The 17578-nt window shown below is 39.9% G+C and overlaps 1 protein-coding gene across 1 annotated transcript in view; it reads left to right on the forward strand.

Annotated features, from left to right (window-relative positions):
- f5 (coagulation factor V) overlaps nucleotides 1-14357 on the forward strand; it is a 29964-nt gene extending 15607 nt beyond the window's left edge. Inside the window, exons 13-25 of the mRNA XM_051959019.1 lie at nucleotides 465-2490; nucleotides 3541-3706; nucleotides 5007-5243; nucleotides 6288-6504; nucleotides 6744-6923; nucleotides 7074-7190; nucleotides 7292-7363; nucleotides 8385-8470; nucleotides 9903-10058; nucleotides 10133-10277; nucleotides 11643-11794; nucleotides 13340-13522; nucleotides 13605-14357. Of these exons, the coding sequence (XP_051814979.1) occupies nucleotides 465-2490; nucleotides 3541-3706; nucleotides 5007-5243; nucleotides 6288-6504; nucleotides 6744-6923; nucleotides 7074-7190; nucleotides 7292-7363; nucleotides 8385-8470; nucleotides 9903-10058; nucleotides 10133-10277; nucleotides 11643-11794; nucleotides 13340-13522; nucleotides 13605-13751 (3884 nt within the window). The 3' untranslated portion in view covers nucleotides 13752-14357. The remainder of the gene's footprint in view (nucleotides 1-464; nucleotides 2491-3540; nucleotides 3707-5006; nucleotides 5244-6287; nucleotides 6505-6743; nucleotides 6924-7073; nucleotides 7191-7291; nucleotides 7364-8384; nucleotides 8471-9902; nucleotides 10059-10132; nucleotides 10278-11642; nucleotides 11795-13339; nucleotides 13523-13604) is intronic.
- Nucleotides 14358-17578: the final 3221 nt, after the last annotated feature.

A 17578-nucleotide genomic window follows, 5' to 3' on the forward strand; every position in this document is an offset into this window, starting at 1 on the left:
AAAGAAAAAAAGCCATAACATGTTTAACAAAATTAAACAAAATCTGAAGCTGGCTTTATCCAAATGATAAGATAAATCTTTATTCATTTCAAAGGTAATTCTTTTGCCAGATTTTGCTCAGAAAAAACAAATGACATGATGTACAAAATGCAGTGCTGGTAATTACGCTGAGGTTAGAAGTTCTGGAAATGAATACCAATTATGCCATTTTTGTGTGTTTGATACCCAATTTTCATATCAAAACATAAAGTTTCAGAAAGCTTTCAATACAAAAACAAAATCATTGTCTTATTCTAAGTAATCAATTGGATGAATTTTATGATGATACCTATCAGTAAGAAGGTCTATTCACCCGTAATGTTTCCCTTTAAGTGCAGATTCATAGACACGACGAGTTAACTAGTTGTTAATGTTACAACTGTAGTCTTCACATGTTAAGTGACATTTTTTCTCTCTTGAATCAGGCGTTTGGCTCCTCGCTTCTCTGAATTCCCACGAGACAAACAAAGGAATGCGCCTGAAGTTTCAGGACGTCGAGTGCTACCGTGATCGCCAGTACGAGTATGACTACGACGAGATAGAAACGAACAGTGAGTTTACTGTGTGGAATCCTCAGAGCTTGGATGAAATCAAAAAGAAGGAAGAGGAAAATGCAAAACCGGTGGAGACAGAAACCCCGGCTGTGATTGACGAGTACACTTACGGGTTTGCAGAAGAATTAGGTCTCAGGTCTTTGAAAAACAAATCGTCAGACTCAGACATGGAGCAGCTGGACCTCTCCTACTTCGATTATGACTATTCTGACAGAGATACAGATCGGACCTCGAAGGATAAAACTGAGAAATCTAAACCAAAGACAGATGCACTAAATGTAACATTATCTTCAAATCGGATCGATGTGGGAGGTCAAAACTTTACAAAAGTTAATTTGCTAAACCAAAGCATTAGTGAGAACACAACATATGTACAGAACATTAATGGGCCATCAGGCTTTGACAATTCTTCCACGTATGAGACAGAAAACACAACCAGGTTAAACATCCACAATATGTCACTAAAGAATGAAAGCATAACTGCAAATGGCAGTGCTTCTGTAGTCAATAACGTCACAGTTTCAGGCACAGAAAACACAACAGTTCCCAACGCCACAGCATCACCCGGGGTTGGAAATGTATCTGCAGATGCTACCAATCTTACCACTGAATTGTCAGGAAATTTAATGCAGACCGGTGATGACCTGACATTTGTGGAGGTGATTTCTGTGGAGGATTCAGAGGAGAGAGTCACTCGGGGGGATGTTTTCTCGTATTCTGTGTCTTCGTCCAACATCGACAAGACCCCAAACAGCAACACATCTGCTGATGCTCAAAGTCCAACAAGAGAAGATGAGAGTAACACAACAACAACGCTGTCAGTAGATGGAACAAACCATTCATTGTCTTTGCCAACACCTGATTCTACAAAAGTTAACATCAGCGGCACAGATGTACAAAACCTGACCATTGTTGGGTCGCTGGTGGAGAGCACAGGCAACAAAACCAGCAACAATGACTCTTCAATCACTGCAGCAAAGCCGGATTCCTCTCAAGTTGTAACTGTTCCTGCCAATTCCAGCCTTGAAAATGCAACACATATTATCATCAAAAATCTCACAGTAGATGTATCCAGATCAGATCTGTCATGGAAGAGCAGTTCAGACATCAGAGAGAACTTCACTTCTCTTGTGGATAAGTTGACTCCCACACCTTCTCTGGAAGGTTTCCCCAAAGAGACAACACTTTTAGGTAACCTTTCCATCTCCAGTGCATCCGAGGATCTCATTGCCTCAGAAAACAGTGAAGAAGTGTTCATCTACCTTCAAGAAAACCAAACACAGGTTATCAAAAGCTCCTCTGTTAAAATACAAGGCCACAACTGGACTTATGAGGGAACTCACAACATGGTGCCCATGGAGATTCACGACCACATGAAGAAATACATTGAGATTCCTCAAACAGAGCCACCTCCAAAAAGAAAGGTAAAGAAGGTGAACCTGCGACAGAGACCTCAGAAGGGCCAAGGTATGAAAACAAAGAGAAGGAAGGAATACCAGCCTCAGGCCAGGAGTGGTTTACCATTCTCCCCTCGTGGATTCAATCCTATGATGACTCCTCGGGGGTCTCGACCGATGGCACCACAACCAGTCTCAGACGAGGAGAAGCTGATCAACATGCCCGTTGTCATCGGCGTTCCACGGCCCGATTTCAGCGACTACGAGCTGTACATTCCTGGGGATGAACCGGATCATCTTGCGCCAGTTGAACACAATGTAAAAGCAGATGAATATGAGTATGTGATGTACAAAGACCCCTACAGTAGCCATGAAGATGTCAAGAATTTCAACCTGGACGAGACCACCAAATACCACTTGAAACACTCAGGCCCGAACACCAAGATTTATTTCATCGCTGCAGAAGAGGTTGAATGGGACTACGCTGGCTACGGGCAGAGGTAAGAAAAGCCCTGATTTATTGGAAAATCATGCAGTAAAAATTAATGATGTCCCGAGACTGATCCAATTACCAGAGGATTGGTGCTGATCACAGGAACTTTTCACTAATTGGTATGGGTGTAAACCTATGCGAGATTCTTTGTTTACATCTGTTGTTACACAGAAACATAGAAGAGGAAAAAAAACAGTGAAAACAGCCATCAGTTGTTCTTCTGAGATGTAGGAAGGACTGTGCCAGTCTATTGTAGCTTAAATTAATTCTCATTCGCTGAGCTGTGGTAAGTTAGCCCCATAGAAGTCTTTATCTCGGTACTCCTTTACTAGGTAAACTCCCAACACAAAAGGAACCACCTCCTTGGGTTGCTCTTGTATTAAACAGTAAGAGGCTCCACCTGGATTGGGGCAAAAAAGTACACTTGATTGGGAAAGTTCTGGTAAAAATGCTGTTCTAGTCTAATCTAGCTTAAAATAATCCTCATTTCCTGAGCTGTAGTAAGTTAGCCCAATAGAAGTCTTTATCAAGGTGCTCCTTTAAACTCTCTAACATGAAAGTGCTCACCTCTTTGGGTTGCTGCAGTATGAAACAGTAAGAGGCCCAACCTGGTGGTGCAACCAGCTACTACAGCTAATCCACAGTACTTAAAGTGTGTATGATCTAGTAAATATGAGATAACTTGGATCCAATTGGGATAAAGAAAATAGAAAAAAGATTGGGACATTCCTGGTAAAATGCTTTTCCCGTCTATTCTGGCTATGGTCAGTAAGCCTCATAGAGGTCTTTAGCAAGGTGCTTCTTTTCTAACTACCCAACACGTGCATACCTCTGTGGATTACTACAGCATTAAACCATTTACTACAGCTAATCTACAATACTTAAAGTGTGTATTTTCTAGGAAAATGGTATTGGCAGGTACTAATTTTTAAATACCTTGGGTCAGATTGGGGCAAAAACAAAACTTGATCAGTGCATCCCTGATACAAAAAAAAAAACAAAAAAAAAAACATCCATAGACAATCATTGCTTAACTAAGTTCCTGTTTTGGGAACAGGAGGCAAGACAAGTCACATATAGTCCGAGAGACTAAGTTCACCAAGGTGGTTTTCCGAGGCTACATGGACAGCAGTTTCACCACGCCAGACATCCGTGGAGAGGTAGATGAGCATCTGGGCATCCTGGGGCCTGTCATCAATGCGGAGGTTGGACAAAGTATCCTGGTAAGACTGTTGGCATTTGTTAGTTTTTGTCTGAGGATGTTACATTATTTAATTTTATGTCTGAATACTTCACATTCTCCATACTTAGATATTTAAAGTCACCTTCAGACTACTACCAAAAATCTGATGACATCTGATAATGTCAAGCTTCATGTTTCAATGAGCACCCTGCTCACTTTCCTGTAAGTCTTATTAGCAAAATTTCACATCAACATGGCACAGATCTGAACTGCATGCATTTGTATTAACAGGTACACATGCCCAAGTAATAGTAGTTTAAGTTTTGTGAACTGATTTGCAGGATTTTTCCCACATTTTGGCGCCATTATTTGTCCAAAAACATCGAGAGTGACAGAGTGTCAAAATCATAGAGCAACTTTCTCATTCACTTTTTTTTTCCCAATTTCACATCTTTTACAAACCAAAATGTCCATGAAAATAAACCAGATTTGGGTTAAATCTTCAATTTATTAGTGCATTATTATGCTTTGCATAACCTGAAGAACAGTGCAGTCTTGCATGTATGACACATATGCAATGAAGCTGTGAGAAAACTTAGCGTAGAAGTATGCAAACTCACCGGATTAGATTATAGGTATAATTTTGCTATTTCTGACACAATTCCAAGCGTCTTTCTCCTTCCTTTCTGTCATCTGTGTGTTAGCACTTTCAAAATCCCCTTTGCTTCGGTAAACAACAAGAAGTTACATGCAGCAACCTATATGCTAAAAATTTCAAGTCTTGCAGAAGATTTGGTATGTGGAATTAGGCAGGTCTGCTTTGTTTCTTCAGGTAATCAGGCATTTCAGTGAGAGTGCTCAGGGGCACCATCACTGCATCCTGGCCTTAGCGCTGTTCAAGATGACTGTGATTGGTTTAAAGAAGTGCAAACAAGGCAGACAGTTTTTTTCTGCTATAGGAAAATGAAAACAGAGTGGAATCAAACCATTTCACATCACTGATATAGCACTCTGGAGAACGGCCTGCCCATGTAAGAATAAGATAAAAGTGAGCAATGTTTAAATGACAGAATGTTGTCGCTTTAACGGATTGATATACTCGGGTTGTTGTTGAGGGAACTTAATGAAGTAGACTGATGCAACTCTTGACCCTGTAGGCTAAATATGAGGTTTGAGGCACCAGCTGGTTAGTTTATTTTAATATGAAGACTGAAAAAAGAGGGAATACCATGCTCTGTCCTCAGCTAAATTAAGCTAGCTGTCTTCTGGCTTTAGATTGATATTTACCCTACTTTTAGTATTTTTCAAAATGTCTCCAAATGTGTTCTTTTGTCTTCTAGGTGGTGTTCAGAAACAAAGCCAACCGTCCATACTCTGTCCACCCTAATGGGGTTTCGTATACGAAGCAGACGGAGGGTCTGTCCTACGAGGATGGATCCAAGTACTGGTACAAATATGACAACGAAGTCCAGCCAAACACCACCTTCACGTACTTATGGAAAGTCACTTCTATGGTTGGACCAAATCCAGGAGAGTCTGACTGTCGAACCTGGGCCTACTATTCAGGCGTTAACCCTGTGAGTATTTTACTGTGAAATGAGAGATGTGGAGAACTAAGTATGCATATAGCGTGCTAGGAACACATATTTTCAAGTACAAATTACCAAGGGCTGAACAATTAATCACAATATAGTGCAATATCAAAATCACAGGCGCTGTAATGTTGCTTGATAAAGGTGAAATGTCACAAAATACTAATATATCAGAAGCTACAGTGGTGCTGCAGAGTTGCTAATACCTATAAATCAGCTTTGTAGACATGAAGGGACATGCTTCTTTGGTACAGACTGCAGCAAAAACACATTTCGGCACCAATTTGATCAAACACCATCGCTACAAAAGAAAAAAGCAACAGAACACCTTTCTCAGCCACTTTTTTGACACAGTGAAATGTCCATAATAGTAAAACTCTGTAAGAGTTGAGAATAACGTGACTCACCGATAGTTAACATAATCCATGTTTTGACTAACTGGAGCTGAAGTTTAGTTTGTTGTTTCCAGCTGTTTAGGAGTCTTTCCTTTGAGTTAGCATCTGCAGCATCCAACAGCAGCATAGGATTGATCGGAAAAATTTAAAAAAAAAGAGAGATGTGGAGAATGAGCAACTAAATGTACATGTAGCATACTAGGAATTTATATTTTCAAGTACAAATAAAAGCAGGATTGAACAATTAATCGAAAAATAGTGCAATATTCAAACACCATTATAAAAGAAGCATAGGCCTACAAATCAGATTTGCAAACATAAGGGCACATGATTATTTGGTACAACATCAAATTATAGTTTTTCTTTTTTTCAGTGGAAACAAATGGAAAAATCTCCATTAAAATTGTGACTCAGTCATAATATCGATTAAAACAATTGCTAATTACAACATGATGTTTAAGTTTTTAAATCTGCCTGAAGTTAAAGCCACAACAGTTGATTTTATGTAAACACTGTGAAACATTGTGATAGTTTTCACACAAAGCCTCACATTAAAGCTTTAAATTAAGAATAATTCTTCAAATATACTGAGAATAATTTCACATTATTGTATCCTACATGATCTGTCTCTTAGGAAAAAGATATCCATTCTGGCTTGATTGGACCTTTGCTGGTGTGTCGGGAAGGAACATTGGACAAGAAGTTAAAGGACTCGAGGGAGTTTGTCCTGCTTTTTATGACCTTTGATGAGTCGCAGAGCTGGTACTATGAGAAGAACTGCGAGTTGATGCAACGGAAGACCAGAAGGAGAGTTTTGACCCCTTACCTCGGGGAGAACCTCAAGTTCCACGGTAAGACTTTGACCGGCTTCAACCTGCCTGGTCTTTTTAGTGCAAAGCATTGAAATGTTTTGTAGTAGACCCCCAAAATAACATCACAAATCTGTCAATGTGCAAAATATAGGCTGTTTAATATTACATAAACATAAAACTCACATAATATATACTGCTCAAAACTTGACGCTGCAGGTTGAGCATTGAAGTTTTAACAAAAATGACATAAGAAATTGTGTTTTTTGTTGTTTCTGTAGCCATCAATGGGATTATCTACAGCCTAAAGGGCCTGAGGATGTACACTGACCAGCTCGTTCGCTGGCACCTCATCAACATGGGATCTCCCAAAGACTTCCACAGTGTCTACTTCCACGGACAAACATTCCTGCACAAGAAGACCACCAGCTACAGACATGCTGTTTACCCGCTGCTGCCTGGTCAGAATCTGTCTTCTGCTGCTTTTACATTCTGAGTAGAAGTTACAATCAAACAGAGAATAGCTCCAAAACTGGCTGTGTTTGAGGTAAACAATGAAAAGGTGATGATGTTTTTTTCCCAATAATCATTTTAACAAACTGTCTTTGCAGGGAGTTTTGCCACTCTGGAGATGCATCCGTCCAAACCTGGTCTGTGGCAGCTGGAGACAGAAGTTGGTTTCAGCCAGCAGAAGGGCATGCAGACCCTCTTCCTGGTTCTAGATAATGGTGCAAATGATTTTAAATAAATCGTTCTTTGACAGTATGGTTTTCTGACTATACCTGCATGTTGTATTTTGATGTTTCAACACTGCTTCTGTGTCTCCTAGACTGCTACCGGCCGCTGGGTCTGCAGTCAGGCAGCGTGAAGGACAAGCAGATCACAGCGATCAACACTAGAGGTAGACAAACCGCCTTTGAAGCAGCTCTGACCAGGGCTTTTCTGAAGCATATCACTGTCTCCTACACAATATTCTAGAGGCAAATATTGGACTTTATACTCCACAACATTTCTTTTAAAGCTATAATAAGTGATTTAGCAGGCTGAGATGATTATGATTATAATGTTATGCTGTATTATTTGAAATTAACCCTCTGAAACCCGAACAGTTTCCAGCCTTTTTTTTATTTGCTCCTGTCACATTTTCCACAATGTGGGCTCAATTTTCACTGTAATAAAAAGTCCTTCACTTTTATGGAAGCGGAACAAGCATGACTAGAAGCAGAGAGTTTAAATATTTTCTGTGCAGAATGAAACACTTTTAAATCCTCTAATGCTAAACAAGCTGAAAAAAAACTTCTGATTAAAAAATTTCTGATTATTTGTTTTACAAAAATTGAAAAAAAACAGGAATCAACATTTGCAGCATTTTCTAAACGCCGACACAGTTGTTATTAATACTACAAAAGGTAGTGCCATTACATACTAGAGATATTGTACTACTTACACATTTGTTTTATTTTATTTCTATACTTGTTCATCACAATTTTAAGCTTTTACTTGATCAGTTTTTTAAATGAAATAGCCTTTCACACATGACCATCATAAAGTTAAAATTTCTAATAATTCTGTTTTTACAGCTTCTGATAACTGGTGTGATTTTGGCGATTAAAAAAACATGGCTCTGATTTTGAGTTAAGAGGTTTAAGCTACTCGGTAGTGCATAAATTAATGCAACTTTACAGTGATGCAGACGCAGCAGTTACACTAAATGAATACTTGCATTTTTGCTTATGCTTTTTAAAATTTATTCATGTAGAATTTTGAGCAAGACTTTTTCTCGTAACAGAGAATTTTTGCACTTTTGCATTGGTACTTTTACTTACGGATCTAAATATGTCTTCCACTGTAATGATGAGTAAAATTAAAGCTCAATAATGAACAAATTCACCAGTATAATGATAATATTTCCATCTGTGCAGGATACTGGGAGCCACATCTTGCCAGACTGGACAATGGGGGTAAATACAACGCCTGGAGCACCGACCGGGAAAACAGCTGGATTCAGGTGTGTGGTCCACACTGTAAAAAATAAGAAAAAAATCTCATCGAAAAACGGTGATGATAACACAGCAGGGCACCAGAAAAAAAATGCATTAAGGAGCAAGGAACCTCTGGAATTCTGTAAAATATATCAAATAAATAATAATAATACAGTGAACCCTCGTTTATCGCGGGGGTTACGTTCCAAAAAGAACCCGCGATAGGCGAAATCCGTGAAGTAGTCAGCTTTATTTTTTACAGTTATTATACTACTATAATATTATACTACTATAATACTGCACTTGGGGGAGCGCTGCAGCTGCAGCCAAGTGGACGCCGCGGGGTTACTCTTGCCTCAGAGAGCGGCTGGCTGAATCAATTGGAGCAGTCGGGGGTGGGGAAGGCTCGCGCAGGCGCTCATCTCCTGGGGAGCGCGGCTGCGGTGGCCAGAGACGGCGGGGGTAAAGAATAATGCTGCTCCGTCGGCTCCGTCTTTCAGGGTGTCTCACTACATGGAGACCAAGGAGAGAAATGATCCAGCGCTCCACAGCAGACAGCGCTGGCCTATATGGCAGAGGAGACGAGGCGCAGAGACTGTTCACGTTGGTCAGTCCCTTAGCCAATCAGGATGCAGAACACAATGAACTGTTTAAAAAAGCATTAAAAAAACTGCACTAAAAAAATCCATGAAACAGCGAAGCCGTGAAAGGTGAACCCCGTTATAGCGAGGGTTCACTGTACATAGAAAAATAACAGTATATATATATGTATATATATATATATATATATATATATATATATATATGTATGTATATTATTATTATATGTTATTCACAGTTTTTCCTGCTTTTTACAATTAACGTGTGAATTATTTGCTATTTTCCTGTCATTTTATGAGTTATTATCTGTAATTTAACAAAACAGGGAAAATCTCATAGTAATATGGTAACATTCTGGCAGCAAGGGTGCCAGAAAAATACATAATAAATGATGTGGAATTATTATTAGCATGTTTTTTGACGTAAAGGAACAAATTAGAATTTGTAAACTCATGGCTGGAGACTGAGACAGTGACAAACATTCTTTACTGTCTTTCAAACCTTAATATACATAAATTTTCTGTCAAATAACAGTAAATATGTGTAGAACAATGATATTTTTGCTGATTTAAATACACTGAAAATACTGTAATTTTATGGTTATACAATGACCAACAACTTGTGAAAATACAGATTGGAAGTGGACATCATTACAGCTTTGGCCTGCTTTTTATTTGCAGATTACGTGTAAATAAACACCTTTCTCGGGTCATTTTCTGAATGATTAGCTGTAAAAAAATTGTAAAATAGCAATAAATACTTAGACATTGCAGTTACATTTTTGTGTGTTTGTTTGCTTGCAGTGTGCTTATTAAGTGTGTTTGACTGTGTGTAAATACAATCTGCTTACCCGTGCAGGTGGACTTCCAGCGACCCGTTGTGATCAGCCAGGTGGCCACGCAGGGAGCCAAGCAGATGTTTCAGTCCCAGTTTGTGAAACAGTACTCCATCTCCTACAGCAACGACCGCAGGAAGTGGATCTTCTACAAAGGCGACAGCAGAGACTTCAGGAAGGTGAGTTTAAATGTCTCCTTCAGTGATGCAGCTACTGTGTGGTGGCACTGCTTTACTCCTGTCTCTTTAACCAGATATTTGAAGGTAACACTGAAGCCTATCAGACGACCACAAACACCTTCTTTCCTCCTGTGATTGGGCGGTTCATTAGGCTCCACCCCATCACCTGGTACAGCATGGCCACGGTCCGCATGGAGTTCTACGGCTGTGAGCTGGATGGTAGGATGTCTTTATATATGCATATATTTATACACTACCGCTCAAAAGTTTGGGGTCACCCAGACAATTTCATGTTTTCTAAAGGTTTTCTAATCATCAATGAGCCTTTCAACACCATTAGCTAACACAATGTAGCATTAGAACACAGGAGTGATGGTTGCTGGAAATGTTCCTCTGTACCCCTATGGAGATATTCCATTAAAAATCAGCCGTTTACAACTAGAATAGTCATTTACCACATTAATAATGTCTAGACTGGATTTCTGATTCATTTAATGGCATCTTCATTGAAAAACTGCTTTTCTTTCAAAAATAAGGACATTTCTAAGTGATCCTAAACTTTTGAACGGCAGTGTGAAAAATGTTAAAATCTCCAGTACTGCACAAGGTGTCAAATAAAATTCCATGTCCGTTTAAGGGGCAATTTAGGGCTGCATTGTATTTCAGCTTCTTAAAATTTCCAAATCTGCTTTTACCCACTGCTTTTTTTCTACAAAATTTGTGCCTGAAATTCTCAAGTTTCAATGTCAATTTTGAAATCTCTGTAGGGTAATTCCATCTCTGCCTTCTGCCTAACCATCTCTAATTTGGAAATTTATAATAGCATCTATGAAAGTTTAGCTTGATATATCAAATACTTTTCAAGATAAAAACTTGTTAAAAGTTCCTGTCGACCCACAACACATTTCATTTTTTTGACATATTCAGATTTGAGGCTTTTTGAACTACTGCATCTGAGGAACTGTAAAAGCTAAAAACCTGAAATATTTACTGTCATGTAATCAGTTTTAAAGATCGTAATAGTAATGAATCTCTAAAATAAATGAAAGTATGGAAGTAAAAAAATAGAGGTATTGCAATGAAAATATTCAAATTCCTATCAGCAAATACTCAGTTGTTTTGGTCACTTGTCTTATATATTATATATATTATATGATATGCAGGCATGACTGACATCTAGAAGCACTGAATGAAGACTCATATAATAAGTTTTTGTATGTAACTAATGTAGCTTGGTTATAATAAAATTAAGCATTGTTCCAAGTTTTGGTAAATGATGTTTGGGTTCAACTCTACATGTGTAGCCCTCTAACAGGTTTCAGGTGGCCAGATTTTAGGTTCATCCAGAAAAACCCACACAGGAACAGAGAGAACATGCAAACTCTGCACAGCAGGGTCAAGCAGCAAGTTAGAACTATGTAAATATGTTATGAACTGACGATGGATAAACACAATTGAACTGAACCCAGAACTATTGCACCATCGTTCTGCTTATTGTGTCCTTCATGAATTTATCAAATTTGATAAAAATCTGACCTTAGGCGACTTCTTTAATGTATATTATATTTATTTCTTACGTCTCAGGCTGCTCAGTTCCTCTGGGGATGGAGAGCGAACTAATAGAAGACGGTAAAATCACAGCGAGCTCCACGGCCACCAGCTGGTACTCTGGACCCTGGAAAGCTTCTCTGGCACGACTCAACAAACAGGGAACCATCAACGCATGGAGGGCGAAGGTAGAAAAGCCTAAATACTGTCATGACAGGTCATAAACTAGCGCGTTTACAGTCGTAGACCATGTTTATCATGGTAGTCTTAAGTTTATACTGACTCTTGTAACTCTCAAACACTTACGTCTTCATCACAAGGAACAATCATGTATTTTAGTTCTTTTATAGATTTATTAAATATCTTCTGGAAATATGACAAAATCTGCTGGGTCAGAAATATACATACAGAAATATTAATATTTGGTTAAACTTCCTTTGGCCACTTCCACCTTAATTAGATGCTTTGGTGGCCATCTAGGCTTCTGGTTGTATCTTAATTCCTCTTCACAGAATTGGTGCAGTTGAACTAAATTTTTTTCGTTTTTTTCATCACAGTCCACAGGTTCTTGACGGGGTTTAAGTCAGTACTTTAAGGAGTCCAATCTAAAACCTTAATTCTAACTTGATTTAACCATGTCTTTAGCAATTCGATGTGTTTTTGGTGTCATCTCTTGTTGAAACACCCAACTGCATGCAAGATCAACCTCCTGATCAATGTGGAAGCAGTCCTCCTCCTTCTTTGTTATTCATTTCCACAGAGCATGATACTGCCACCACTATGCTCGGTTTGGTGTTCTTGGGGTTAAAGGCCTCATCTTCCCTCCTCCAAATATATTTCAGCTCAGTTTTTGTTCCATCTGACCACAGAAATTTCCTCCAGAAGGCCTTTTCTTTGGCCATGTGATCAACAGCAAACTTTGCTGGAGCATAGGTTTCTGGTTCTGGAGGAAGGACTTCCTTCTTCATGGAGCCTCTCAGCTCATGTTGATGTACAACACTGTGGACACTGAAAGCTGCGTTCTAGCAGCCTATTATTCATTACAAAGCTGTTTCATGCCAATTCTTGGTTGACTCTTGACCATCCTCACCAATTGTCTCTCAGCAGCAGGTGATAGTTTGTGTATTTTCTGGATTGTGGCAGTGACACAACTGTACCATTTTATACTTACAGTTGCTTACACAGGCGATTTTAAGATCTGGAGCTGCTTTGAAATCGCCTCAAGTGACTTTCTTGACTCGTTCAAGTCAACAATTTGCTTTTTCTCAGCTCCTATGTCTAAAGAGAGAATTAAATGAACCCTATTGAAAGTGGCTCAGGAGTCATCAGCTGTAGTCAATCGCAATCACTCACGAGAAGCTTCGACGACATGCCAATAAGAAAATTTGACACAGCTTTCTACATCACCAAAACTGATAATTCAAGTTGCTGTTTGTATATTTTTGACTCTTCAGATTTTTGCCTATTTCCAGAAGACCTTTATTAAATATGTGAAAGAACCAAAATGCGTGATTGTTTCGCATGTTTCAGTGGTTCTATCCTAGAAAATTAACAGTTAACTTAAGACTATAATGATATACTTTCTAATCTTTATGAGTGCATATTAATATTTATTCACAATTGTATGTCGGTTAGAAACAGCAATTTACAACTACAGCCCTCAAAACCCTTCAATATGTGATGTAAAAACCTTACAGAACTAATCAGTACCTTACCGTGTCTCTGCTCCACAGTATAATGACATGAGCCAGTGGCTGAAGGTGGAGCTGCCTCAGGTGAAGAAGATCACTGGCATCATAACTCAGGGTGCCAAGTCTCTGGGCTCAGAGATGTTCGTCACCTCCTACATCCTGCAGTACAGCGACAACGGCATCCACTGGACCGACTACACGGACGACGAGGACCAGCCCCACAGGGTGAGACGCAGCAGAAAATCACACCGAAACTGTGAGGTCACGAAACTGGCTCTAAACCTCTTCTTTCTCTCGTCAAATGCAGATATTCATAGGAAACAAAAACAACAACGACCACGTCAAGAACTACATCTACCCTCCCATTTTCTCTCGCTTTGTGAAAATCATCCCCAGAAGCTGGTCGGGCTCCATCACCATGAGGGTCGAGCTGCTGGGCTGCGACTTCGAGTGACGGATTTGCATATTAAATGACAACGAGGGAAGTGAAACGTGCACTTGTAGGAAGGTGTAGATTGCAGGAGATACGTTACAGTCGATATTTACAACACCTGCCGCTAAAAACATGAACACTGACATTAATAAACCTGAAATGTATGCAGAAAGTGGTGCAGAAAAAATCACTAGAATGCCGGAAATGAAGTCGTGCACATAAATAAATACATGCAAACTTAAAGTCACATGTAGGTCCAAGCATAAGCACATCCACTCTCACATATACAGCAGTCTGTAATGCATATCTAAATACACTGAGGCAGGTAAACACACATTTACTGCTTGGAGCATTTGTGAAACTCATCATTCAGCTCAAGGAATTCAACTGCTACATAACTTAGGGCTCCTGCCACTGGGAAATTCCTTTCTTAGTTGTTGTTGTTGCTAGATTTCTATGTTGCAATCGAGTGGGATGCAAAAAACGAGTAATTTTAACCATTGTTGTTGATAGTTTTGTGTTTTGTTGCATTTTTAAGTCCATCAGAAATAAACGTGAATGAATGTAAATATGTAAGTAGACATCATGTAATTTATTTTTGAATAAACACGATTTCCACTCTTTTTATTCGGTGTCCGGCTCAGTGAAGTGTGTCAACACAGATGAATTATTTGCGAATGGAGCTTCTGGCGTGCCAGCTGTGAGTATGGGCGCTCCGGTGTCTTCTCACGGTGTCTCCGAGGTGTCACTTTTAGCACCTCGGCTCTCGAAGGCCTCCACTGTCAACAGACACGTGCAGCTGCAAACACGTGTTGTGCTTATCCATTTGCTGAGCGCGTTAAACTGGGCGCTGGAGGTGTGAAAGTCTCGGCATGGCTGCGCTGCCAGCTACTGATCTTCGAGGGCAAATTAACTCTTAGATAGTTTTATTGGACCTCTGGCTGTCTGGGGATTTCTGATGAGAAGCAGCTGTTGGTCTGCTGAGGAAATACTGCAGATAGTTATGACGTAGAGACATCCAGCGGCTCATTACAGCAAAACCTTTGGATAAAATTCCCAATAGTCTCAGCTAATGTACACAAGAAGGTAGCATTAGCAGATCTGCAAAGTTCAGAACGGTGTGTTAACCAAATCTCTGACAAGAACTGAGACATAACTTATCATTTGTTTGTATTTTTGCTTTCATGCTTCATGACAGCTAAAACCCTCTTAATCTAAAACATACCTACAGGTTTTAAAGCAATGATTTTTTTCACAAGATCACTAAAATGACCCCAATTATCAGATCAGCTTTTCAACTTTCTGAAAGCAGTCCAGCTAATAACGTGCAGTCTGGGATAGTTACATAAATATCTGCCAAAAATAAACTGTCTATGTGGACTTTATGTTGAATTGAAAAATGAGTCCACAGTGAGTAAAAATGTGACAGGAAATGATCTAGAAATTATCTTAAAAGTAATTCTAAAGCAGACACATTAGAACTGCTATTACACTTATTTTGGAAGTAGTGACACCAAAGAGGAAAGCAAAATCATCCTGGAGGTAATAAAAGTCGGCAGTATTGTGTCTGAGCTGGTTTCTAATGTGACTCTCAAAAAATGCCTTAATGTTTGTAAATGATTACAAATAAACGGAGAAAGGAAAAGGAAGAGAAAGAAAAGGGAAGAAAAGGAAGAAGGAAAAAAGGAAAAAAAAAAAAAAATGTGACTCTCAAAAAACTTGTTTTAACTCTACTTACAGCTGAAATGGGTATCTGTACATTTGAAATAAAAGTTACATACACTCAACAAAAATATAAATGCAACTTTTGTTTTTGCTCCCATTTTTTATGAGATGAACTCAAAGATCTAAAACTTTTTCCACATACACAATATCACCATTTCTCTCAAATATTGTTCACAAATCTGTCTAAATCTGTGATAGTGAGCACTTCTCCTTTGCTGAGATAATCCATCCCACCTCACAGGTGTGCCATATCAAGATGCTGATTAGACACCATGATTAGTGCACAGGTGTGCCTTAGACTGCCCACAATAAAAGGACACTCAGAAAGGTGCAGTTTTGTTTTATTGGGGGTGTCCACTCCTCTTCAATGGCTGTGTGAAGTTGCTGGATATTGGCAGGAACTGGTACACGCTGTCGTATACGCCCATCCAGAGCATCCCAAACATGCTCAGTGGGAGACATGTCCGGTGAGTATGCTGGCCATGCAAGAACTGGGACGTTTTCAGCTTCCAAGAATTGTGTACAGATCCTTGCAACATGGGGCTGTGCATTATCCTGCTGCAACATGAGGTGATGTTCTTGGACGTATGGCACAACAATGGGCCTCAGGATCTCATCACGGTATCTCTGTGCATTCAAAATGCCATCAATAAAATGCACCTGTGTTCTTCATCCATAACAGACGCCTGCCCATACCATAATCCCACCGCCACCATGGGCCACTCCATCCGCAACATTGACCTCAGAAAACCGCTCACCCACACGACGCCACACATGCTGTCTGCCATCTGCCCTGCACAGTGTAAACCGGGATTCAGCCGTGAAGAGAACACCTCTCCAACGTGCCAGACGCCATCGAATGTGAGCATTTGCCCACTCAAGTCGGTTACTATGACGAACTGGAGTCAGGTGGAAACCCTGATGAGGACGACAAGCATGCAGATGAGCTTCCCTGAGACGATTTCTGACAGTTTGTGCAGAAATTCTTTGGTTATTCAAACCCATTGTTTCAGCAGCTGTTTGAGTGGCTGGTCTCAGACCATCTTGGAGGTGAACATGCCGGATGTGGAGGTCCTGGGCTGATGTGGTTACACGTGGTCTGCAGTAGAGTGCCTATATAATGAGAGTGGTGACATGACGGGTCCAAAAAATGTTGGTCACGTGATCTATAGGAGCCATTTTGTTTCCAATTCATGAACGCCGGTTATGCCTGTTAACGTTGTTTACAACGCAGAGAGTAATTCTAGGTCTTTTTTGGCTTCATAAATACCTGAAAAATGACGGGCTGTTGTGCCTTTGGGTGCACAAATCGATCGGAGAAGGGATTACACATGTTTAGATTTCCCAGGAGTAGTGAAAGAATGAAACGGTGGGAAAATAAAGTCCGGAGAGTGGGATGGAAACCGACTTCATCATGATTTTTGTGCCAGGTTAGTCCCATGTATGTACTTTCATGTTATGATGTATGGGTGAATGAAAGATAGAAAAGTTTGATGTGATTTTAGGCAGTTGTGGTTATTTTGACTTTGACCATTTTCATGCATGGAGATGCATGAAATACGGGCCGCTGAAGTTTAACGGGGTAACATGTTAAACTTCAGCGGCCCATCTGAGCTTCGACAACAGCCTCCCTGTTCATTCACATGATTTCCAATTCAACAAACAGCTGACAGTTTTCTGTTTTCTGGTTTCCGTCCAACCTGCAGTCACTTATCAGCCTCATATGACCCGAACAGGCTCCGTGTTGTTCACCTGTTTCTGGTAGTGATGTTACGCTCGAGCCAGTTTGCTCGACACAGTGCCGAGCTTTTGAAGCCAAAGTGTTCTGAGACGGTGCTTCGATCCCTGCTTCAGCACGCCCACAATCACGTGACTATCGAGAACGAGGCCTCGTTACGTCACATCGCGTGTCGCGGTGCTTCGAGCGAACTTTGAAGGGGTCGGACATTTCAATCTGTCCAGGTCTTAAAAGGCATAGGGGTCTGATTAACTCCTCAAATTGTGGGTTTTTGAGAGGAGGAGATCACGCTAATGCATTTGTCATTTTGAGAGAAGTTAGGGAGAGTATATATTTAGTTTAGATATATCTAGTTGCATTTCATACATTAAATAACACACAGATA

Source organism: Acanthochromis polyacanthus, chromosome 14, assembly GCF_021347895.1.
Source record: "Acanthochromis polyacanthus isolate Apoly-LR-REF ecotype Palm Island chromosome 14, KAUST_Apoly_ChrSc, whole genome shotgun sequence".
NCBI lineage: Eukaryota > Metazoa > Chordata > Actinopteri > Pomacentridae > Acanthochromis > Acanthochromis polyacanthus.